Below are 26,840 nucleotides of genomic sequence, written 5' to 3'. Positions count from 1 at the left end.
ACCTTTTCTCATATCAAAAATTAAAGTGTAAAGTCAATGGAGATAAATGTGCTACCTTACCTCTCGTTCAGAGTTCCTAGTTCAGATTGCAGCAAACTTATCTCAACGTTCATACAGAGAGGCAAGTGAGCACAGTATGGCTCATTCAAATCTCAAATACATTCAAACCTCAAATTGCAGCTGCTAAAAATATGCATAGATATAGAAAGAAAATCTCTGACCAACATTACTCTTTCCCTATATAAAAACAAAAAGCTAAAAGCTACTGCGGATGCTAGAAATCCAAAACAAAAACAGAATTACCTGGAAAAACTCAGCAGGTCTGGCAGCATCGGTGGAGAAGAAATCAGTTAACGTTTCGAGTCCTCATGACCCTTCGGCAGAACTGAGTATAGTTAGGAGAGAGGTGAAATATAAGCTGGTCTACTCTTTCCCTTCCCACTACCTACCCACGCACACCGCTTGCTCTTCATACATCTCTGAAAAGGCTGAGGCATTTCTTGGTGAACTTATTCTAGGAAAGAATTCCAGAGCTGAAATGTAACCACTAGTTGTGGGGCCAAAGGAGGGAGTTAAGAGAAGAGGCCAGACTCGAATGAAGAATTTAGGGATTATAGTGATGAAGGAGGTTTCTCAAGTGACCATGTGGAGATGGCTGGAAAAGCCATTGGTAGTGGTGATCTGAACTACCATCGTTACTTACCTAACTGCAAGCCAAACGTGGAAGGCATAAGCCTTAGTTATATGAATGTCCGTTCTCTTCCCAGGACTCCAGGTAATACCTGTCATCTGTCATTTCAAGTCTCAGTTTCCTCATTGCCTTTATGACAGGTGTCTGCTTTGTGGAAGCATCCACACGGAGCAGCTTGCACCATGTCAGTTACCATGATGTTCTAGACATCTAAGTATGAGGCAGCATACCAGGTTTACTCAATGCCAAGTACTTAATCTAGGTGCTCATTGGAAGGAGTCTGGCAAAGTGGTATGCTTGCCATGAGACCCACTTCTCTTTCAGGGTGCTCAGGTTAGTGTAGGCTGGAGTGCTCCCTTGCTGCAACTACATCCTGTTTTGCCACAAGCATGTTGATATCTTAGCTCTGAATCCTAAATAAATGTTATTGTGTTCCCAATGCAGGATATCACAAGAACTGCAAGGAATGCTGAAAGTATCGTACCGACCCCACATGAGAAACTAATAAAGGTGTTGGACTTTGAACATCGTTTTACTGCTAACAGTGTATGTGACTCACTTCTTGAAATAATTGAAAGCCAAGGAGCAGCAGGATGGGCAAAGCAAAATCTGAAAGTAGTTATACAGAGAGTATACTGTCTTCCTATCAAAGAGGCTCTTCACAATCAACTGACCAGAAGCAACCAACCAGATAATCTTCTATTTTCAAATGTAGGTCAACAAAATGCAAGGTAAGCCTTGGACTGAAATGTTGTAACCAAGCTGTCATCATTTTTTCTTTTTATTAATAAGCCTAGGAGAAGGGCCATTGTTCATAAAGCAGAATGATGCCAAGGCTGAAAAGAATAGGAACAAAATGAGATAAATATGGAATTGATGAGGTGATGCCAAGCTTGGGTTTTAGAAGCCTGTGTATTGTGGGAAGAAATGAAAAATGAGGCAGGTAGGTTCACACTTTTAAAGTCCTAACGAGAAATGAATTAGAGTCAATGAGCATCTTGATTTCACCATTCTGAGCATGCGGGAAAGAGAATGCAGACATCAAACTCCTTGGCTCAGCAACATAAGCTGCCCCATAATAATCGTATAAACAGAGTGCAAACCTGATTGGACAAACTAACAGAATTGAAATCTCCAAGAAAAATTAGTTCACTCCTAGTCGTCATTGGAATTCAGAGCACAGAGGCCATTTAGGCCATCATGTCTGTGCCAGCTGCCTGAAGCAGCTATCCAGTTAGCCCTCTTCTCCTGTCCTTTCCCTATATCCTTTTTTTTTCAAATATTTATGCACTTTCCTTTTAAAATCTATTATGGGTTCTCATTCAATGTCCCAACAAGACTCTTAAATAAAGAAGATTCTCTCCTAATGTCCTCTTTCTCCTTCTGATGATTTTAACTGATGTTATCAAGTTATTGGCTCAATAATTTTTCACTATTTACCTTATCAAACTCCTCATTATTTTGGGTTCCTTCCTCCCTCAGTAATCACAGTGCTTTTCTGCAAAGTTTCTCTCTGCCCATTAATGCCATATTGTAGCCTTATTTGGAAGGCTGGTGGGCTTAATCCAGGAAGGGAGTCAATAGTGTAGTGGTATTGTCAATGGGCTAGCAATCCAGAGACCCATGGTAATGCTCTGGGGACCTGGGTTCGAATCCGGTTGGAATTTGTTGGGTGGAAGGTGGAATTTGAATTCAAAAAATCTGGAATTAAAAGTGTAATGATGACCATGAAACCATTGTCGATTCACTAATGCCCTTTAGGGAAGGAAATCTGTCGTCCTTTCCTGGTCTGGCCTACATGTGACTCCAGACCCGCAGCAATGTGGTTGACTCTTAAATGCCCTCTGAAATGGCCTAGCAAGCCACTCAGTTGTATCAGACCGCTACAAATGCTCAAAAAAGGAATGAAACCGGACGGACCACCTGACATTGACGTAGGCACTGCAAACGACAGTGGCAAACTCAGCCCTGTCAACCCTGCAAAGTCCTCCTTACTAACATCTGGGGGCTAGTGCCAAAATTGGGAGAGCTGTCTCACGGACTAGTCAAGCAACAGCCTGACATAGTCATCCTCACGAAATCATACCTTACATATAATGTCCCAGAAATCACCATCACCATCCCTGTGTATGTCCTGTCCCACCGACAGGGATGGTGGCACAGTTGTGTACAGTCGGGAGCGAGTTGCCCTGGGAGTCTTAAACATCGACTCCGGACCCCATGAAGCCTCATTGTCATCAGGTCAAATATGAGCAAGGAAACCTCCTGCTGATTACCACGTACCGCCCTTCCTCAGCAGATGAATCAGTGCACCTCCATGCTGAACATCACTTGGAGGAAGCACTGAGGGTGGCAAGGGCACAGAATGTACGCTGGGTGGGCGACTTAAATGTCCATCAGCAAGAGTGGCTCGGTAGCACCACTACTGACCAAGCTGGCTGAGCCCTAAAGGAAATAGCTGCTAGACTAGGTCTGCAGCTGGTGGTGAGGGAAACAACAAGAGGGAAAAACATACTTGTCCTCATCCTCAACAACTTGCCTGCCATGACAGTATCGGTAAGAGTGACCACCGCACACTCGTTGTGTAGACGAAGTCCTGCCTTCACATTGAGGATACCCTCCATCATGTTGTGCAGCACTACCACCGTGCTAAATGGGATAGATTGCGAACAGATCTAAATTATACTTGAACACAATCTGTAACCTCATGATCTGACATATCCCCCACTCTACCATTACCATCAAGCCAGGGAATTAAGCCAGAGTGCAGGAGGCCATGCCAGGAGCAGCACCAGGCATACCTAAAAATGATGTGTCAACCTGCTAAAGCTATAACACAGGACTACTTGCGTGCCAAACAGCATAAGTAGCAAGTGGCAGAAAAAGCTAAACAATCCCACAACCAATGGATCAGATCTAAGCTCTGCAGTCCTGCCACATCCAGTCGTGAATGATGGTAGACAATTAAACAACTCACTGGAGGAGGAGGCTCTACAAATATCCCCATTCTGAACGGTGGGGGAGCCCAGCACATCAGTGCAAAAGATAAGACTGAAGCATTTGCTACAACCTTCAGCCAGAAGTGCCGAGTGAATGATCCACCTTGGCCTCCTCCAGAGGTCCCCAGCATCACAGATGCCAGTCTGCAGCCAATTCAATTCACTCCACGTGATAACAAGAAATGGCTGAAGGCACTGAATAGTGCAAAGGCTATGGGCCCTAACAATATTCCGGCAATAGTACTGAAGACTTGTGCTCCAAACTTGCTGCACCCCTAGCCAAACTGTTCCAGTACATCTACGACACTGGCATCTACCCGGCTATGTGGAAAATTGCCCAGGTATATCCTGTTTATAAATAACAGGACAAATCCAACCTGGCCAATTACCGCCCCATCAGTGTACTCTCAATCATCAGTAAAGTAATGGAAGGAGTCAGCAACAGTGCTATGAAGCAGCACTTGCTTAGCAATAACCTGCTCACTGACGCCCAGTTTGGTTTCCGCCAGGGCCACTCAGCTCCTGACCTCATTACAGCCTTGGTTCAAACATGGACAAAAGAGCTGAGCTCCAGAGGTGAGGTGAGAGAGACTGCACTTGACATCAAGGCTGCATTTGACAGAGTGTAGCACCAAGGAGCCTTAGAAAAACTGGAGTCAATGGGAATCGGGGAAAATTCTCCACAGGGAGGAGTCATACCTAGCACAAAGGAAGATGGCTGTGGTTGTTGGAGGTCAGTCATCTCAGCTCCAGAACGTCACTGCAGGAGTTCCTCAGGGTAGTGTTCTCAGCCCAACCATCTTCAGCTGTTTCATTAATGACCTTCCTTCCATCATAAGGTCAGAAGTGGGGTTGTTCGCTGATGATTGCACAATGTTCAGAACCATTCGCGACGACTGAGATACTGAAGCAGTCCATGTCCAAATGCAGCAAGACCCGGATATTAAGCAGGCTTAGGCTGACAAGTGGCAAGTAACATTCATGCCACACAAGTGCCAGGCAATGACCATCTCCAACAAAAGAGAATCTAACCATCGCCTCTTGACGTTCAATGGCATTACCATCACTGATTTCTCCACTATCAACATCCTGGGGGTTGCCATAGACCAGAAACTGAGTAGCCATATAAATACTGTTGCTACAGAGCAGGTCAGAGGCTGGGAATCCTGCAATGAGTAACTCACCTCCTGACTCCCCAGAGCATATCCACCATCTACAAGGCACGTCAGGAGTGTGATGGAATGCTCCCTACTTGCCTGGATGAGTGCAGCTCCCACAACACTCAAGAAGCTTGACACCATCCAGGACAAAGCAGCCCGCTTGATTGGCACCACATCCACAAACATTCACTCCCTCCAACACCGATGCACAGTAGCAGCAATGTGTACCATCTACAAGATGCACTGTAGGAATTCACCAAGTCTCCATAGACAGCACCTTCCAAGCCCACGACCACTACCATCTAGAAGGACAGCAGATAGATAGGAACACCACCACTTGGAAGTTCCCCTCCAAGCTATTCACCATCCTGACTTGGAAATATATCACCGTTCCTTCAATGTCGCTGGGTCAAAATCCTGGAACTCCCTTCCTAACAGCACTGTGGCTGTACCTACACTACATGTACTGCAGCGTTTCAAGAGGGCAGCTCACCACCACCTTCTCAAGGGAAACTAGGGATGGCCAGTAAATGCTGGCCTAGCCAGTGAAGCTCACAACCCGTGAATGAATAAAGACAATTCTCAAACTTCTACCAGCTGTCTCACCAAAAATCCGCATACCATCTGTCACCCCACTGATTATATATACTATTACCATTAGATCTAAAGAAGTGGAAACCAATACCTATAAATGTAAGTGCTGTGACTCATTTGGAAGACCTACTAGAATAGTGAAACAAAAACAGAATTACCTGGAAAAACTCAGCAGGTCTGGCAGCACCGACGGATTCTTCTCCGCCGATGCTGCCAGACCTGCTGAGTTTTTCCAGGTAATTCTGTTTTTGTTTTGGATTTCCAGCATCCGCAGTTTTTTGTTTTTATACTAGAGTAGTGACCTTGGCAAGAATGCCCTATTTTCCTCACACTTTTTGGCAGGCGGTGGTTGAAAATCCAGCCCAATATGTCTCTCGCAAAAAAACTATATCAACTTTTGGTCATTGCTCAGAATAATAATAATGCATCGGAGTGTAAGGTTAAATTAGGGAAAATTTAAGATTGAAGCCACTTTATCTCAATGCATAGAGCATTTGTAACAAAACAAGTGAATTAATGGTGCAAATAGAGAAAAATAAGTTTGATCCAAAGCCATCAAAGAGATGTGGTTGCAAGGTGACCAAGGTTTGGAACTAAATATTCCAGGGTACTTGACATTTTAAAAAGAGAAGCTTGGAGGACCAGTTCATGGAGTGTATTTGGGACAGTTTTTCAAGAACAATGCTTCAAGGAACCAACCATTTTTTGTAATGAGACAGGGGTCCAGATCTTCCAAACAGGAGCAATGATTGTCAGATTGTCACTTCACTTGTGCATTCCCTGACTCGATGCCGATGCGCACTTTTTCCGGGACCTTCTGAGCCCAATTTCCAAAGAAATGCGCAACACAGTGTCATTTGAGGGGAAGCAGAGTAAAGTTGGGGGAGGAAAGGACACCATGCCCTCTTTATACGGCATCTACTGCTATATGGTAAGTTTAAAGATTGAACGTTAGTGAATAGATGAATGGATGGGTGAGTGAGTGAATGGGTAGGTAAGTGGTAAGTAGGTACAGTGTGGGTGGGTGAGGTACCAGGTGGATAGGGTGGCAGCTGGACGACAGGTATAGGGTGGATGAGGTGGCAGGTGGATGGTTGGGTTGGGTCACGGGGTGGTCTGGTTGGGGTGTGGTCAGGTCATAGACAGGTGGCATGTACTCATGTGGGAGGGTGTGTAGTCACATGGGGCAGTCAAGGATTGGAGGGACTAGATGGGGAATCTAGTGGCGGATCAGGTCAGGGAGATGGTCGGGGGTTCAGGGGAGGTAATCGATGGGAGGGGGGTGGCAGGTGGCATGGGACGGAGGTCAGTTGTGTAGTCACCCAGGTGTTAGACTACATTTTAGACTAGATTTTACTCTACCTAATTTTTCCTGGTAATTATCCAGGTAAGAACCGCAGAACTGTCAAAAGTCTCCAACTCAAGCTCAGCATCGGAGACATTCATAGAAGGGAATTGCCTGTTGGAAGTTGGAACTTCTCAGGCAGTTCCCACATAGGTCCATGCATCAGGATTTCTGCAGGGTCCCAACCATCTTCAGTTGTACGTTCGATAATCCGGAGACTGGAAGATTTGGCCCAGGGGTAAATCAAGACTCACGTAGTAAGGGATCATCTGGAAAGGAGTGGATTATAATATGATAGAATTTCATATTGAGTTTGAGCGTGATATACATACGAGTCTTGTACTTAAATGAAGCCAGTTATGTTGGTATGAAGGATTAGGAAAATCAGATTAAAAGTCCTGCTAAAGTCTATTTCTGTAAATGGTATAAATAGTCAATACATGTCCGCTAGTTTGCAACAGTTTGATTTCCAGCTCTGTTCTATCAAAGGCTCCCAGAGCCCAGTTGTGATATTAATACAAAATCAATTTAATCACAACATTTAAGAAGGCATTTCATTTTTTTCACTTTTTCAGTTTAAGAAGGAATAGATGAACTACTGAAGAAAAGTATTAAAGCAAAACTGAAGCAAAGAAATGGGATTTACAATGGTTCGGCCTGATAGGGGAATTAACACTAGCACAAACATGATGGGTCAAATGGCCTCCCATCTAAAGTTTCTATGATTCTGCTTTGCAGGGAATTTAATAACAAACATTGTGAAGCTTCCATCATAACAAATCGCTTGCTGTATCTATCATATACAAAACAAGTTATCACTTTATGGCAGATTTGAAGCAAATGCACCATTTTATCTCATTTATATGCAGATTAGTTTATTCATTCAAATATAATTGTCTTGCCTTAGTTAAAAGCAAAAAACTGCAGATGCTGGAAATCCAAAACAAAAATAAAAACACCTGGAAAAACTCAGCAGGTCTGACAGCATCTGTGGAGAGGAACACACTTGCCTTAGTGTTTTGGTGCAGTACTGTCTTCTGATACCATTCTACAGGTTACAAGCTTTATTTGTTTGAATCAATAGGCTGTCTTATCTGATGCAGTCTTCAACTTCATTCTCACTCCCCAGTTCAGTACAGCCCTCTTTATCTTCTCATTGCAATTTTAAAGCATTTTCCAGTCTGTGCCCGACTCCGACCATGGACCTGTTTGACTCATTTTCCGCATCAATCATCCGCCCCCACCAGATTGTCTCTCATCTTCTGGGTTAGAACTTACTGTCTTAAAGTTAATGGTGGTTGCAGCTTCATTATAAAGAAAAGCTAAAACATTTTTTTTGAAGGGGAACAGTAAACACACCTTTTGGTTTCAGAGAATTTTCAAGAGTTCAATGTTCTTACGAGAGAAACAAATTCCACTTTTTTTCAGAAAAGCTGAATTTTGGACAATAAATAGGATCAAGTGTAACATAGAGTATGTGATTTTAAATGTCCTGCACAGGAAAAAATATATTTTTGAAATAATCCTTCTCAATTATTCTACCATTTTTACAAATCCATAGATTATGCAGTTTTAATATTAGTTTGCAATTTTTAAAATGAATGTAGATTACATAACCTTCTAAAACACTCTTGTGCTCATGCTTTAATTAGGGAAAGTACCCAAGTCTCTGTGGCAGCAAAACAGGAAGTTTTAAGTTAGATCTGTTCTTGTATCTTGCTTTATTAATGATATCATAATTCCACTTTGTTATGTAGGATATACGGAATCTATAGATTGGACCCCAGTGAAGTTTGCATGTCCTGGTCTTAGTGGGTAGCCTACTTAAATTGCACTTATGGTTTTCCTCTGTGGTTTCAATCCTTTCTTTCAAGAGAAATAACGTCATCAAACACAGTGAAGTTAGTTTCACTTTTGTCTGCAAGTGCTTAAAAATGTTGACTTTATCTCAAACTGATTAGTTGACCCTTGTACAATTGACCTATTTTTTCTTTTAAGCCCTGCCACCCTAAAATCACTTCAGAATATTTTGCTGTGATGTGTAAAACCTTTCTGATCTGCCATGCTGCGGTATGCATGATTTTCTCTTACTGTATTGGACACTATATATAAAAAAACACTCATACCTGATTATTTAGGTATTAAATATAACATAGATATTGAACAAGAGCTGGTAATTACATCTCATCCTTCTCTCCCATAGTAAGCCTATATAAAAGGAAGCATATTTGTGATTGTGGATTTACGCAAGTATGTTTTTAATCTGCAATGTTGCTGCTCATGAAACGTCACAGTGTTTAATAAGGATAGTAATATTTTTAATAAGGATAGAAATATTATACCATATAAATAGAATTTTCTGCTAAAGTGTAGGTGTGTGTTCCTCTAAGGCTACAAAGTCTAATTGATAGAATAAAGAGTGATCTAAGTTTTGTAAATGTTGACAAGTTGCAGAACAGTGGCTGCAGCATGTTGGGTTCCTGGAGGGTTCCAATATTTGTTTGTTTTTTCCTTCATCTCCTCATGTTTCACAGTCCCCTCACTTCCATCGCTACCTCTATGTTTTCCACTTTACACTATTAGCTCAATCCCTCTTTTTTGCCTTACTCTACTATCACTCTTAACCCACCACCAAAAGTGCACTGACCTCCTCACCTTGGACCTATTTCTGTCTTCCTTCTCTTTACCTAGCTTTGTGTTTCCCTCAAAGAAGCTTTGTTTACATTAAAAATGAACAGATTATTTTGTAAAGAAATCAAAGTAGAATGTTTATCTCCCGATTTCATAGGCATGTTTGAATCTTTGTCTCATATATGTATAAACAATTAACTGTTACCTTTTTAATTCAATAAAATACAGGCGAGCTAATTAATTGGCTTCAAAATTCACCTGCCTTTTCTAAAATTGAACCTGTAGCATGAAGCAAAACTTACCACATACGTATGCACATACACACACACACAGTCTTATTTTTAAAAAATCACACACTATAAATTTTACCTAAACAAAACGTTTGTGATTTTATTTACTATACTATTTTCCAAGAGATTATTATGTATTTGAAAAGAAATTGTGGGTGTCCTACTATCTCTATTCATAGAACAATATGTTTTTTAACACTCAGGACTTGAGATCACAATCAGATAAGATTTATTTTATTTTTCATAAAATATGGAGGAGAGCTATGCTGATGGCTTCGTTGACTTGTGCACTGATAAATCTGAAACTGAACGATATAGATAAGGAACATCCCAGGTTTAATTTTATCTGCCAAGTTGGCTGATTTCAGCCAGTTTGACAATGAGAATGAAATCATTGGCTTCAGTGCCCTGGATCCAGGAGAGAAAAAAATCAATATGGGGCTGTGATTGTGCTGGAAATTGCACATGGCTGGATGTGAAATAACATCTGGATTGGGGTTGGTTGATCGCCTTCTGCAGTTACACGATCTTCTTCAGTAGGCTCACACAGGATAAACAGTTGATAGAAATCATCCACTTCAGGAGGGTAAAAATGCAAAAGGAAGTTTGTTGGGCACAAATTTACTGACAAGGAACAATATGTGCTGTCATAAAATCTAAATACTGCAGATGCTGGAGATCTCAAATAAAAACAGAGACCTGAAATAAAACAAAGTGCTGGAAAAACTCAGCTGGCCTGGCAGCATCTGTGGAGAGAGAACCAGAGTTAACGTTTTGAGTCCAAGTTTCGAGTCATATTGGATTCGCACATGTGCTGTCACCTTTGTGAGAATGAAATGGGAGTTAAATTGTTGCCAACAGTAACAAGTGGGTCAGATACAAAAATAGAAAATAGCATGCAGAGAGCCAATTCATTTGCATTTGCCGATAAAACTATAGGCCTAAATCTCTTCGGTTTGTTATGTGAAGACCTGTCAGTGTTTGAATTGCATTGTGTTTGCAAGTTCTCATTTAATTTTTCATTTACTAGCATCTATAATCAAAATTTTCTGCTTACCAAGGAATCAGTATGTTTATTTCTAGTTATTCTAAGCCATAAGAAATGCATAGGAGTATGTTACCAGACATGAAAACATCTTGGGAATTCAAATTATATTCTTCAACTATAAACCACACTCTTGTGGTTTAAAAGAATTGAATCCTCTGCCTTTTAATACCTGTCACAAAGGTTGATATAGTTTGTATAATGCATTACATAATTGTATTACATATTTTCCTTTTGATTTTGACAGCAGACAAGTTAGCTGGGCAATGAAAAGAACTTTGCAGGTTTATCTGTTGAAAGATATAGTGCATCAGGTTTGTTTTTCCTGTGGGCAGTTTTGCTGTTTCCTGCTTTGTTCTGAAAATCATGTGGTCTGGCAGGAATATAATGTGTGCTGTTTATTTGCTAACACATGACGTTACCTGATGCATGTCTCGGCAGATACAGTTCATAAACATACCCCACAGATTTGGAGCAGGCTGGTTGAAAGGCAGTTAGTCCATTCACAGGGTAGATTTGTGAAGCTGTTGATGTGACATCAGCACCATGACTATGCGTAACCTTGAGGTGAAAGCGGAGGCAGTGTAGTGTTTGTTCCTTGTGCAGCTTTTTATAGAATTGATCCAGCTGTAGCTGGTTATGCTCAGCCAGTTCAGTTAAAGCAGGCTTGTACATGGGTAGTGACTTAGTTTTGCTGCAAACAAGTTTGCATATGAATAGTAAAATCTGAAATGGGTTTAAAATTCTGCTAATGAGTTTTATTTTTACATTTTAAATGGTCATCTAATTTCAGACCTTGTAGACTTCTTTGTAGATCTTTTAACACTTGGAATATTGTCTATGCTTTTCCACTTCTGTGCTGCTACAGTACTAAAACTGTACTGTACTAAATCAGTCACAAACTGTATCATATATGACTATGACCATGAATTATCCCCCTCTTCCTTCTCGACCATTTCCAGCCTTTGACCGTGACTGATCACACCATCCACCTCCAACCCCTCTTCTTCGTTGTCCAGCTGGGTGGGACTGCCCTCATCTGATTCCAGCCATAGAATTGCCTACAGTGGCTTCTAAACCTGCCCCTGAATTGTTACCTCTCAAGTACTCCAAGGTTCTTTCCTTGACCCCCACCTATTTCTCATCTGCATGTTGCCCTTGACAACATAATTGGTAAACCTGTCAGTTTACGTTGATGATACCCAGCTCTACCTCACCACCACCTCCCTTGACCCCTCCACTGTCTCTAAATGGTCAGACTGCTTGTCCAACAGCCAGTACTGAGTAAATAGAAATTTCCTCAAATTAAATATTGGGACAACCAAAGCCATTGTCTTTCATCTGTCACATACCCCATTCCCTAGCCACTAACTTCATCTCTCTCCCTGGCAACTGTCTGAAGCTAACCCAGTCTGTTTGCAACCTTTATGTGGTATTTGACACCAAAATGAGCTGCTGACCACATATCCACACCATCACCAAGACTGCCTACTTCCACATCTGTAATGTCGCCCAACTCTGCCCTTACCTCAGCTGATCTGCTGCTGAAATCCTTATCCGTGTCTTTGTTACCTCTGGAATTGACTTTTACAGTACACTCTTGGCCAGTCTTCCATTTTCTACCTGATGTAAATTTAAACTAATCCAAAACTCTGCTGCCTGTATCCTAGCTTGCAAAAAACCCTGTTCACTCATCACCCATTTACTCGAAGCCTAGTCCTGCTTCAGCAATGTCTCAGTTTTAAAATTCTCAACCTATTTTCAAATCCCTCATACCCTGCTCCTCCATAACTGTAACCTCCTGCAGCCCTATAAGCCCTGAGCTCTTAAATTTATGCTCTCTTATCCATGCTTAATTGTAGTCAGTCCACCATTGACAGCCATACCTTCATCAGGCTAGGCCATAAGTTCTGGAATTCCTTCCCTATAAACCTCTCTGCTTTTCTACTTCCTTTTCCTCCTTTAAGACACTTAAAACCTATCCCTTTGTCCGAGCTTTTTGTCATCTGCCCTAATACCTCCTTATGTAGCTCAGTGCCACATTTTGTTTGATAATGCTCTTCAAGGCACTTCGTTTTGTTAAAGGCACTATATAACTGCAAGTTATTGTTGGTTATATTTTCTGTCACAAAACACTCATAAACATGTTTATTTATTGCTGATTCATAACATTCTAAAACACATTTCGAGAATGTTCAGGAATGTTTATTTTGTGGTGTTTGCTAAAACTGAGTCTTAAATTATTTTTAAGTTTGCAGGTGAAATGCTCTTGTCATCTTTTTAAAGAAACCTTTACATAAAAGTTAATTTATTGACTTCATCCATTTATAACTGGCTATTATACAGTTAGCATGAAAGTAAAATATCAATGTCATTAAAAAACGTAAATATAAATGAGAACATAGAGTTTTGAACTCTTACAACATTGATTTAAAATTATCTTATTCTAATTAAATATTAGACTCTGAAATGGCACAAGTTTGAATCTATTCTGGACTGACTAAATTTAATTCAGCTGTAACTATTGGAAATAGTTTTACTGTCCCTTGGTGCGCAACTACAACACATCACACTCCCATGGAAGAAGGAAATTAGCTGGCTAGTCCTGCGTTGCAGAAGTACACCACCTATTGTGGTGTATTTAGAATCACTTTGTATGGTAGATGGAGACTTGCCAAACCCAGAAACTGTCTGTCACTCACTCACTCCTCAATGTGTTATAGTCCTAAGTGTAAAGATAGAGCTCTTCCAATTGCATATTGAATAAAGGCAACACTCACTATAATGCTGTGCCTTACAGATGTGCAAGGTCACAGGTTTGGTCTCTAATTTGCATTCAGTTAGCTGATCTTAACTGGCTACGTTTGGACTTTGTGCTGGCTAGCTTAGGTAAAGGAAAAAACAACCCTAGAGCTTTACTGCCAACTGCTGTCTAATAAGAATTACTGGAAAGTCATGTGTGGCTATGATGTGCCATATACTTGAATCTGCCAAATTATACTCTTTTTATAGGGAGACAAATGATGAATGGGCATTTGGGTGAGATACCAAATAGAGGGACAGTTATGAAACTGTATCCAAACATATGAATTAGTATGTTTAGGGGAGAGATAGGAAGACACATGAAAAATAATATGGAGGGTATTCTGATGAGAGGAAGCAAAATGTTAGTATAAATATGATGGAGGGAAGGTATTCAGCATTGGTCTATAAGAAGAACATTTTGAAGTTAGCACAGCCCATTTATAGCAGATTACATAGAGGGACTTGAAATGCTTATGGGTTTACAAAGTAGATTTTTTTTCTATATTGTTGTAAATAGGTTTTGTTATTTACTTGTTTTAGTTGCATTTTAAGCTTCTGCCGTGTTTGATATGCTTCACTAGTATTTCTATGCCAGGGACCCATTGACTATTTTCTACTCTCTAATACAATTTAACTTAACACTTGTAATAAATATAATTATATATTTATATAATTATAATTCACAATTAGTAAAAGTTTAGCAAAGGTTAGGAACGAAAAGCTCCTTGAATGTTTTAATTGCTACACATTTTCTAATAACTAAAAAGTAACATAAAATTAAAATAATTTTTTTCTCAGAATAGAAACTTACTTTGAAAAATGGGCATTGAACCTAGTCATGTTGTATGTTATGGTGAGAAAGGACTTTAAATGATTTTGTGTGTAATATGCATTATTTTTACATTATGAAAATGCTGCAAAACCCATATGTGTGCGTTGTGCTGTATATAGTAACACAATTGTTACGATGCAGAAGGAGGCCTTTTGGCCCATTGTGTTTGCATCGGCAGATGTTGTACTGCAACTAAAATAAATTTTTTGTGCATTAACCTGTACTCAATCTTTCACATACAAAAATTACAATGTTGATCAGGTTCATTATTTTCCCCTTTTTATTTTTTGCTCAATTTTTCATTTGTTCCCCCTCCATTTGGGAAGCAGTCTCTTTCCAGAATGTTGCAATTTTCCTTCACTATCAGCTAATAGTACACCTGGAATTGCGAACTTCATGTGACAAATTGAAGCCAGAGTACTGACTTCTAAAGCACTGACACATTCCATCCTTTAGAATGTCAGTTCTAAAATGTTTTAAACTTTTCTTTTGCATTGCTTGCTAATGTAGAAACAATCAAAGTGTGTTTAGGGGAAAAAAAACTTGGATTATGCTGTTCCAGAAACTGATCAAAATTAAAAATAAACAGACTTGTTGCTCGCTTTAAGCAAGGCAGGACTGAGTTGTTTTTCATGAAGGGAACACAATGTACTGGCTGTACTCAGCTTCAAGAGCTGTTTATCATAATGTTCCTCCACTCTGATTGGTCGAGTCAATGGAATTTTACTCCGCCTACTCCAGCTATCCCATTGAGGCCTCTGAGATTTGTGGTTACTTTTGTGATTCTAGCTGCCTGTCACAGGCTGACATTTTTGACCCTGCAGGGAATATCAAGCAGTTCCTGGAAACAAGAGTATGTTGGGAACTGTCACTGTAACTCTGTAAACAGAACTGCACACTCATTTAAAGGGACATGAATGAAAACTTTTTGGAAAAACGAGAGTGAAAACCATATGCAGAAATGTTACTCAGTGTGCTTTGTCGTTGTTCCATGAAGACTAAGGAATTCTGTTGCACATATACTTATTGTTTTTCCCAGAATGTTGTTATTATGCTGTTGTTATTGTTATTATCCAGGATATGGATAAATGAATTGATTTATAGAATTTCTTCCACTAGTGTGTGTTTGTCAAGTGGGCCCAAATTTCAGCAACTTTTACTTATGTAGCACCTTTAATGTAATAACATGTCCCAGGGCACTTCACGGGATCAAACAACGCAAAATTTGACACTTAGCCTCTTAAGGCAATATTAGGGAAGGTGGCCAGAAGCTTGGTCAAAGAAGTGGGTTTTAAGGAGGGTCTTAAAGGGGGAAAGTAGAGAAAGCAGAGAGACGTAGATGTTTAGCAAGGGGATTTTGAGCTTAAAGATTAGGCAGCTGAAGGCATGGCCACCAATGATAGAGCAACTAAAACCGGCATGCTCGAGAGACTGGAATTAAGAGGAGTACAGGTAGCTCAGAGGGTTGGAGGAGATTACTGAGAGTAGGGAGAGGCGAAGCCATGGAGGAACTTGAAAATAAAATGAGAATTTTAAAATCAAAGCATTAGTCAGCATAGGTCCGTGAGCACAGGGGTCATGATGAATAGGACTTGGTGAAAGTAAGGACGTGGCAGCAGAGTTTTGCATGACCTAAATTTTACAAGCGTAGTGCATTATAATAGTCAAGTTTAGAAGTGACAGATTCAGTTCTTTTTTGGGTGTAAGTAGTGCATATAAGCATAATAAGGCCAAAGCTATATTCCTGGGGATTCCAACATTTATCTTGGAATTGCACCTATCTTCACTTAAACATGGAAAATCAAAAGGTAAGTTACCTGCGTCCTTTGTCAAAGTTGAGTTCTCAGGCTTTGAATGTTCACAAACTTTGAAACATCAGCTTTGACTGACGCAATTAGCAAAATCTTTTCTAAGCTGTATAACTAAGAAAGGGTCAGTTTCAGGAACGGATATATTTTTATTCTGGTAAAGGTAACGAATGAAGAAGTGTCACATATATAAAAATACAAGAAAAAAGAGCCAAGATGTACCAGTTAATTTACTTTGGCTGCTCTGGCAATGTCATTAAACTTAACTGCAAAGGCATCCTGGAGTTCAAGAGGTTGGTATTCACTGTCATAGCTACCTTCTTCTACAAAATGTTACCTAGTTCTTGATGGGTCTCAAGCCCAATCCCCAACAGACCATTGTTCTTGCCCATGTTACTGTTATCAGCACATGCAGGTCTAGCTCCCTGAAGTTTACCACTTGTCTCTTAGACCCCACTATCTCCTAGGTTACCTGTTTCCTCCAGTGCATTGGTTGCAACTTTAAGAAGCAACAGATTTTATGTTCTGCTGCATTAGATCTCTGCATCTTGTCGAGCTATTTTTGAGGCCCCATTCCCCCTTCCAACTTGTGACAGCCTTAGTTTATGTTTGAATTATAAACAAAGCATTATTTCAAAGAGTTGTTTCTCTGCGTATCAATATTACTAGTTTATGTTTTTTTGAAAATTATTTGAATGTAAAATGGACAGTGAATTTGATAGAAGTTGTTCACTTTTTAGCTTAAAGCACACTGAGACAAGTAGAGATAGAGATGCTACCTCACTATTTACATGTAATCAGTCACTTTCTGTACAACATTTACTTAAGAAGAATCCAGCGCAAGAATAGTTAACGGGGGGAAAGCCAACTTCAGTGGGGCAAGAATGGAACTGGGGAAGATAAATTAGAATCAAAGGTTAGCAGGAAAACGATAACTGAACAGTGGGCTGCTTTAAAGAAGGGATAGTTCAACATAGTTAAGGTAAATTTCCACGAAGGATAAAGATGGGGAAAACAAACCCAGAGCTCCCTGGATGATGAAAGAGATAGAGATTAAGATGACGAAGAAAAAGTGTGCTTATGACAGATGTCAGTTGGGTAATACAATCGAGAACCAGGCTGAATATAGAAGGTTCAGAGGGGAAATGAAAAAGCGACTAACATAAAAGGGAATCCTAAAGTCTTCTGAAGGCATATAAATAGTAAAAAGGTGGTAAAAGGAGGAGTGGGGCTGATAAGGGACCAAAAAGGGAATTTACATATCAAGGTAAGAGCTGTAGCTGAGGTATTAAATGATTATTTTGCATCTGTCTTTAACAAGGAAGAAGATGCTTCCCAGACCATGGTGAAAGAGGATGTAATTCAGACACTAGAAGGATTTAAAATTGATAAGGAGGAAGTTTAATAGGCTGTCTGTACTTAAAGTCGATAAGGCACTCAGATTGGATGAAATGCATCCAAGAATATTGAGGGAAGTGAACGTGGAAATTGCGAAGGCATCGGCCATAATTTTCTCGTCTTCCTTAGACTCAGGGGTGGTGCCAGAAGACTGGATAATTGCAAATGTTACATTCTTGTTTAAAAAGACAGTAAAGATAAGCCAAACAACTACAGGCCAGTCAGTTTAACTTCGGTGGTGGGGAAACTCTGAACATCAATAATTCGGGACAAAATTAATAGTCGCATGGACAAATGCCAGTTGATTAAAAAAAGCCAGCACGGGTTTGTTAATGGAAAGTCATGTTTACCTAACATGCCAGAGATTTTTGAAGAGGGAAGAGTGGGCGGATGAGGGTAATGCTGTTGATGTGGTGTACATGGACTTCCAAAAGGCAATTGATACAGTGCCACACAACAGACTAGTGAGCATGGAATAAAAGAGACAGTAGCAAACTGGATATAAATTTGGCTGAGCGGCAGGAAACAGAGTAGCAGTTAATGGAAGGTTTGTAGTGGAGTTTCCTAGGGATCGGTGTTGAGACCCTTTCTCTTTCTGATATATATTAATGACCTAGATCTTGGTGTGCAGGGCACAGTTTCAAAAATTGCAGATGTTACAAACTTTGGAAGCATTGTGAACTGTGAGGAGGATAGTGTACAACTTGAAAAGAATATGGACATGTTGATGGAATGGGCAGACAAGTAGCAGATGAAATTCAATGCAGAAAAGTGTGAAGTGATTCATTTTGATAGTAAGAAGATGGAGAGACAGTACAAAATAAAAGGTACAATTCTAAAGGGGGTGCAGGAGCAGACGGACCTGGGTGTATATGTGCATAAGTCATTGAAGGAACGAAAGGTTGAGAGTGGAATTAATAAGGCATACAGTATCGTAGACTTTATTAATAGAGGCATAGAGTACAAAATCAAGGAGGTTATGTTGATCTTGTATAGGATACTAGTTCAACCTCAGCTGGAGCACTGTGTTCAGTTCTGGGTGTCACGTTTTAAGAAAGATGTGAAAGCATTAGAGTGTAGAGTAAAGGGTTAACATCAGGAGCACCTGGTACTGATGTAACCAATGGTGTAACTGTGATGCAATGTCACATGACTAAGAGACAGATCTGGTGGGAAGCCCAAGTACCAGCTTGTGCAGAGTATTAAGATATATTTAGATCTGTAAATAAACAAGAATGCTTTTTAAGAATAACAGTCTATGGTAGCATTCCTAGGGTAACCGGCAAACCTTAAATAAATCTAGAAATCCTCATCTAGACCCCAAAAAAGTGCAAAAGGGATTCACAAGAATGATTCCAGGGATGTGGAACTTCAGTTACGTGGATAGATTGGAGAAATCGGTCTGTTTTCCACTGAGAAGAGAAGTTTGAAAGGAGATTTAATAGAGGTATTCAAAATCACGAAGGGTCTGGACACAATAGAAGATAGGGAAAAACTGCTCTGACTGGTGGGAGGATCGAGAACGAAAGGGCACAATTTTAAGGGAACTGGCAAAAGAAGCAATGGAGACATGAGAAATCTTTTTATGCAGCAAGTGGTAGTGCCTGATAGGTTGATTCAATTCAGGTACTTAAGAGAGAATTGGATTATTATCTGAAAATGAAAAATATGCATGGGTGTAGGGAGAAGGTGGGGGAATGGCACTAGGTGAATTACTCATTCGGAGAGCCGGTGCAGAAGCAATGAACCGAATGGCCGCCTCCTGTGCTGAACGACTCTGTGATATGATTGCTGTGAGGAGAGTGAAAAACAAATTATTTATTGTTGAGTGGAAAATAGTGGAAGCTGTATAAGCTAACTCAGGGAAAATAAAGACTTTCATTCATAAAGCACTTCCAAAATCTTAAAAATTTTCAAAGTGCTTTACAGCCAATTAGTACTTTTTAAAATGTAGCCACTGTTTCAATAAGGAATATTAGCATGATAAATGTAATCATTTTATTCTCTGTCTTCAGCTATGAGGAGAGATTGGGTAGGCTAGGGTTGTTTTCCTTAGAACAGAGGAGGCTAAGGGGTGACCTAATTGAAGTGTACAAAATTATGAGGGGCCTAGATTGGGTAGACAGGAAAGACTTGTTTCCCCTAGCTGAGGGGTCAATTACCAAAGGGCATATTTTAAGGTGATTGGTAGAAGGGCTAGAGGTTATATGAGGAAAAACCTTTTCACCCAAAGGGTGGTGGGCATGTGGAATTCACTGCTTAAGTTGGTGGTTGAGGCTGAAACGATTAACTCATTTAAAAGGCACCTGGATCTGCATCCGAAGTGCCGTAACCTGCAAAGCTACGGACCAGGTGCTGGAAAGTGGGATTAAAATGAACAGCTAGTTTCTTATTTCTCTTTTTAGCCGGCACAGACACAATGGGCTGAATGACCTCTTTCTCCACCATAACTTTGCTATGGTTCAAAAAACCTTGCAATTCTTAACTCTAGTAAACGTTTTTTAGGCAGTTTGTGGATATTTACGATTAATAGAATGAGAGGCCATTTACAGAAAACTTTGCTTGCAATTCATGACCCTTCCCAGATACTTTGCAAGGGGTGTAAACAGAGCTGGCTGAATTTTGCTGGTTGACAGTAAATATAAATTTTACTCTGATGACTTATGGTTTTAGCAGAGCCACAGGGTGGCATCTGTATATTTACTTATGCACCTTTACTTATCAATCTAAGCAAAATGTTCCAGTAATTAATCACAAAACAATGAATTGTATTGAGATATATTGACAGTGTGTCAAGAAAAGCACCATTGAGAAATTGCTAAGGAAATGTGAAAGCAATCATTGCTGACTGACTACTTAAAAGAAACAAGATAAACAAATTAAGTCACTCCAAACATTTAGTGAAAAAAATTTGCATGGCTTTTTCTCCCAATTGAAATTTACAACTTGGTACTTTCCTCCACCATGCTATCAGATCCTTGCCCTTCCCCATCCCATTGGTGGCAGACCTAAGAAACCACCAGTGAGTCACTGATGCATTCCTGCCTTCCGCAGTTCAATTCCAACCCCCGTTTCAGACAAATCTCAGGTTTCCTACCCATAATGCTATCCAACCCCTTTGGCAGCAGTACAGCCAAATATAACCACAATCCTCCCAGTGCTACCAAAGATCAGGACTGCTAAGCCTGGTACTGAGTGTTGCTAAGCCCCATGACTCCCTTAATTTTGCCTCCTCCTCTGCACTGCTAACCATAAGACACAAAACTCCAGTCTGCTACATTTTACAAAGCATTCTCACCACGTGTCATGTGTCATCATCACCTTTGAATGTCTGGAATAAAATCAGATTTAAAGAAAAAAAGAGTTAATGTGACAGAAAAGCCATTATGTGAATAACAAAGGCCACTAATCTACAAAAATCAATAATGCCAGCATTGAAACCCTAAAATGGAAACTCTGAAACATGGATGAAAATCCCAACATACCATGTAATTTTTTTAAATCCCTTATTCAGTCACTGTAAATCTTTGGCCCTGTTCATGTAGTATTTTACTCCTATTGTTATAAAAGAACAGATCCTCCACCTCACCATTAGTAATGCTACAAGAGACATATGTATAATCAGTAGTTTTATTAAAAATTGTGAGTAGCATCAAAATTTGAATGGCATTACACATGTAAGTGTTACTTTCTGAATAATTGTGCCTGACCAATTGAAAGTTGAATTTTCCCTTCCACCTGAGCAAGAATTCTTCCCTCAACTTTTCCCCACCCACTTTCACATCAAGTCCCAACAGAGCAAATTGGTGGCTTTGACCTCTATTTTCTGACGTAAGTTTTTAATTATTGAATAGAAAATTGGTGGTTTCTTTTACAGCCATGCATTCCAACTGCCTAATTTGCCAGGTGATGCAGCATGCCATGTGGCAGGCCCGATAAATCTCACCAAGATTTTTGTATAGCTCCACTGTTTTGAAATCAAGGGCTGAATTTTTCAGCCCCACCAGGAATGGAGGCGGGCAAGGGGAGAAATACCGTGCTGTTTTTCCGGCATCAACGTGTTTCACCTAGGACGGTGGATAGGGCAGTGCCAAGAACCTGCCTGACACAGTAATAATGTTAATTAAAATCATTAGAGAGCTCATTGGGGTCATATTCAGATTTTGGCAGAGGTGCATGGACTAAACGTGAGGTCTGGAGGCAGATCAGGTACATGGAGACGAATACATAGTATGGAGCCAATCATGGGTTAGACGGGCCCCATGAAAAGGATAATAGCGCAGAGGGGGCCTTGGCTATTGGCACACAGGTGTCATCGAGCCAGTGGAGGTTGCAGAAGAATATGCAATGCAGGGGTCACCATTTTCCTGCCATCGCGGTGGCATAAGAGGAGGAGACACGGCTTCCAAACACATTTGAGGTGTGGGGGAGGCACCTGAACACAAGGAAGGCAGCAGCTGGCAGTGGGGGAACAGCTCTGAGGCTGCATCCAGTGGCAATGAAGGGTAGCATCCTCCACAAGAATGGGAGAGTTCCAGGCATCAGGATGGCAGAGTAGAGGGAGCATGGTCAGGAAGAAATACTCTCAGTATGGGATGTACGGCCGAAATCAGAGTTAGCTTGAGATGATCGAGAACCAGTGCTGCAGGTGACAGTGACTGTTCAGGGAGATGGTCATTGTGATTTGTGCCCTTGCCACAGAAAACCTTGCGCCATGTCTTGCCATGCCCTGCCAGTAGCCATCAAATTCACTTGCACAGCCTTGTTATTTCAAATCTGATAGGCGCAGTTCTATTATTCCAACAACATACAAATCTAGCCCAGTATTTATTAGATTGTTGCTATTCCCAGCACCTAAAAACTGATCAATTTCATCATGTGGAGTAAGCAGAGTGATTATACAATTACAATCACATGAGGTTAAATTAAGATTTAACAACAAATGATTAACAATAAATGGTTGAGACACAGTCAAAATGAAGTTTAGCTTAAAGGGGAAGGTAGCTCTACCAAAACTTAGGCTAATGAATTCAATGATTTGTTTTCTTGTAGGTTATGTTTTCTAGTACAAGACATGTATGGTTTATTTAGTGAAGTTCACCACCATACATTCTGCTCGGTAGAAGAGGACTTGCAGGTGCAAAGTGCCTGCTGGGAAGGAAAGATATGCTATCTAACGGGAATGAAGGTTCTACAGAGAACAACAAGAGGCAGGTAAGAATCCAGAAAATGTATCTTCCTCAACAAGACCCTCTACTGCTGGTGGAGATATTTGGCAAAAATTTAGACTTCCAGTACACTAAAACATTTACTTGATATGAGGTATTTTTGATCCAAACAGATGTAAAGTCTTGGTCTGGAAATTGCAGTAATCATGCCAAAACTGTCAGCATTCACTGTCATTGCGCCTCTGAAACTGGCAAAATTCACTGAATTTTCCCCCCATGGGGGGGGATTGTGCGGGAGCGGGCGCAAACCCGATCAGCGCCCCCGATTGGGGACGCACCGCCATTTTACTTGGGTGGGACAATTAAGGCCCGTCCAGCGTGACGCTTGCCTGGAAGTGCTGAGCGCTCCCTGCGCAGGCAGGGGGGATTCCTTGAGTCATTCCCTGTGCTCTTTCATGCATGCGCGTGGAAGAATGCAGAGATCTCCCTCAGGCATGGAGGTGCCTCAGGGAGATCGGTTTGACATGTGTAAATTTAAATAAAGGGAAATGAAAACTTTTAAAACATGTCCCCTTATGTGACACTGTCACATGAGCTGGGACATGTGAAAAAATTATTTTTAAAATTTTTATTGACTTTTAAAACACTTCATGAAACCTCATCCTGCCCGTGGATGAGGTTTCATGAAAAATGCAAAGTCGCCTGCCTGCCAACCTTAAGGTTGGACAGGCAGCTCAGCTAATTGAATTAATTACTATTTAAATGGACTTCATAGGCCATAAATAAATGGCCGCGCGTCATTTTACGCGTCAGTGAGCGGGCCCTGCCCCCGCTCGCCAACCGGAGAATTCTGCCCATGGAGTTGAATGTGGAATTGCAGAAGTTGCTGTCAGTGACTTTATACTTTCCTGTAGGGTGTGCAGTTGAAGTCTCCCCAGACTCTAATCACACAGGAATCATTGAACTGACAAAAATTTGCCCTTCTATCTTATGCAAAAAATTGGAAATACTTGAAAAAGTTACATCTTGTTGAATGAAGTGCAACTGGAGTTTTAACAGCATACTAAGTTCACAATTACTGCTAAATAGTCTCACTGGCCCAGAAATCTAATTCCAAATCTGTGGAATGTCAAATCTCCCCAACATAAAAATATCACATTTTTAAGTTTGTTTGTGATATTTCAGCTTCTACTTTAATGTATGTCCTGATCATTTATTTTCCTTGATAAAATTTTAAGTAAAAATGAAACATTCAATGTATTTTACTTCTTGACTTGTTCTTGGTGAGAACATTTCAGTGTTATTGGCTGTTTATCCTGCTTGATGATCACTGTTGCTGGAGACCTGGAAATCCCCTCGATTTGGCACCAAATTCAATCTGACATCAGGGAAAGGGACCAGCACCACAACATATGTCAGTTTAAAAAGCTTTAGCAGCATAGCATGCTAATAATGCATTATCTGAGTCATAGTTATGATTTGTTTTTGGTATTAAACATACCTGTGTTTCAGGAACCTGCCAGATATATAATTGCAGCAAATAATTTTCTTGTCATTGCCAATACATTCAGTAAAGTTTGTAATGACTTATGATGTCTTGCCTGGTATGACTAAAACCTATGGCAATAGCCATATGAACCACTGCAAATACAATCGTATTCTGTTACTTTTCACAAATCAGATTTCAAAACGGGTTGCTCTGAAATTTGAACTCAATATGACAGAAATGACTACCAATACTGTACATCGCATTTAACAATGATTTGGGACCTGATAAGAGGACTTGGCAGGGGAAAGAGTTTTCGGCCATCTGGACCAATGTTCAGTTCATCGTAGTTGATTTTGGATGAGTTTTGCCTGAATGCATGTGGAGCTGGTTTCAAGAAGGACATTAGTATTTGACAATCCTCCCATTGAATCTGGAGGATGCGACGGAGGCAATGCTGTCGCCCTTTTATGTATCAGTGATACACAGTCCAGGTGTCACTGCAGTACAGGAGAATGGTACTGCTCTGTACACTAGGACTTTTGTTGACTTGCAGAGGCTTTTGTTGTTAAACACTCGCTGTCATAACTTGTAGAAGGCTGAACTGGCAAAGCTGATCTACTATTAGATCTCCTCAATAATGGTAGCCTTTTAAGAGAGATGGCCCCCAAGGTACAGAAAGTGCTCAATATATTCCAGAGTCTCTCTTTCAACATATATGGGTAGTGGAATATTTGGCTGACCAGGTGTGGATTGATATGAATTTTGTTTTGGCAACGTTTAAGAACAGGTTAAATTTCTTACATGCAGAATCAAAGAGATCGAGAGTAGCTTGCAAATCTGGTGCAGAGTGGGCAACGACACTGCAGTCATCCTCAAACTGTAGACCATGTATTTCTATGGAAGTCAGTTTAGTTTTGGCATGGAGGAGACTGAGGTTAAGGAGCTTCCCATCTGGTTGATATTTAATATTGACACTAAATTTTGCAACTTAGAATGTTAGAACACTCATGGATAATCTCAAGGGTGACCATCCAGATAAAAGAACTGCAATAGTATCACCTGAGCTATCAAGACCCCAAATTGACATCACCTCCCTCAGTGAGACTCGCCTCCCTGTGGAGGGGCAGTAGTAGGAACAAGCAGGGGATACACCTTCTACTGAAAAGAGAAGGCTGACAGTGATTTCCATACCGATGGAGGTGGTTTTACCATCCGGAATAGAATCTTAGATGCACTTTGAGGACTCCACAATTGAATAAATAAACGACTCATGCCAATTCACCTCCAGCTCGGCCATAACCAATGTCAATGCTTATGCTTCGACCCTTGACTCTGATGAAGATGTTAAGGAAAAGTTCTATTCTGACCTTGATGAAATCTTCATAGCCATGCCAAAAAAAAGGAAAGATCATTTTACTGGGAGCCTTTAATGCCAGGGTTGGTCATGTCTCTGATATCTGGAGTGGAATCATTGGCAAAAATGGGGTGGGAAAAGCCAATGCAAATGGCGTCCTCCTGCTGACCAAGTATGCTCAGCAAGGCCTCTTAATAACAAACATCCTCTTCCACCAGCAGGGCAAATACAAAACCACACGGAGGTATCCTAGATCAAAGCACTGGTATCTCCTGGATTATGTCATTGCTTGAGTCAAAGATCTAAGTGATATCTGTGTCTCTTGATCCATGTGGGGGACTAATGCCTGCTGGACAAATCATCGATTTGTTCCATCAGTGATAAACATCCATCTAGCACCAAGACATCACAAGACCCAAATGTGCAAGAGGAAGATGATCAATTTCGCAGCCCTAAAGCAGCCTGACCAAAGAGAGGAGTTACAAGTCAGCTCTCTAACAAACTGAAAAATCTTCACACATCAAACTGAATCCCAGAACAGTGGGATCAAGTAAAGTCAGCTGTACTAGACCCTGTGCCCAGACCTTTGTGTTCGAGCATCATCATCACTAGGACTGCTTTGATGAAAAAGATGCTCAAATATGTGACCTTCTGCAAGAAGAATGAGCAGCCATCATTACCTGGCAGAAGAAGCTAAGGTCACAACTCAAAAAGACAGCATTCCAACAGCTCAAGGCTGACTCCAAAGACAAGTCCAGATGCTAAAGAACATGTGGTGGGAAGAGAAAGCACAAGAGATCCAACAATATGTGGATGATTATGACATGCGAGGCATTTTTGAAGCTAACAGAGCCATCTGTAGTCTGAGGTCAAATAGACAAGATGCCCTTTTATTTACAGGATGATGTTGATCTTCTTAAGAATGAAAATGCCATCCATCAACATTGGAAAGATCATTTTAAACAACTCCTCAACCATGAATCCACAGTGCTACTTAATATCCTCTAGTCTATCCCTTAGTACCCTGTGGTAGAATCATGGGTGAACCACCATTGATGGGAGAGATGTAACAAGTAAATAAACAGATGCAAAGCAACAAAGCCTGTGACCCCGATGTTATTCCAGCTGAGGTCTTGCAAGCTGGCAGACGTTTGTTCACATCAAGACTCCATGCACTCATAGTACGGATTTGGGAGGAAAAATAAGTCCTCCACCTCACCATTTCAGGAAC

The 26,840-nt window shown here is 40.6% G+C and overlaps 1 protein-coding gene across 2 annotated transcripts in view; it reads left to right on the top strand.

Moving 5' to 3' along the window:
• Nucleotides 1-26,840, top strand: part of spidr (scaffold protein involved in DNA repair) — a 341,449-nt gene that overhangs the window by 243,762 nt on the left and 70,847 nt on the right. The window contains exons 10-11 of one of the 2 annotated variants that reach the window (XM_078540539.1): nucleotides 1,136-1,422; nucleotides 22,651-22,812. In XM_078540539.1, coding sequence (XP_078396665.1) covers nucleotides 1,136-1,422; nucleotides 22,651-22,812 — 449 coding nt within the window. The remainder of the gene's footprint in view (nucleotides 1-1,135; nucleotides 1,423-22,650; nucleotides 22,813-26,840) is intronic. The other variant, XM_078540540.1, reaches the window with a different exon arrangement.

This window comes from Cetorhinus maximus, chromosome 4 (genome assembly GCF_964194155.1).
Source record: "Cetorhinus maximus chromosome 4, sCetMax3.hap1.1, whole genome shotgun sequence".
Taxonomy (NCBI): Eukaryota; Metazoa; Chordata; class Chondrichthyes; order Lamniformes; family Cetorhinidae; genus Cetorhinus; species Cetorhinus maximus.
The sequence above is the reverse complement of the archived record's forward strand: the minus strand, read 5'-3'. Positions and strand labels throughout refer to the sequence as shown.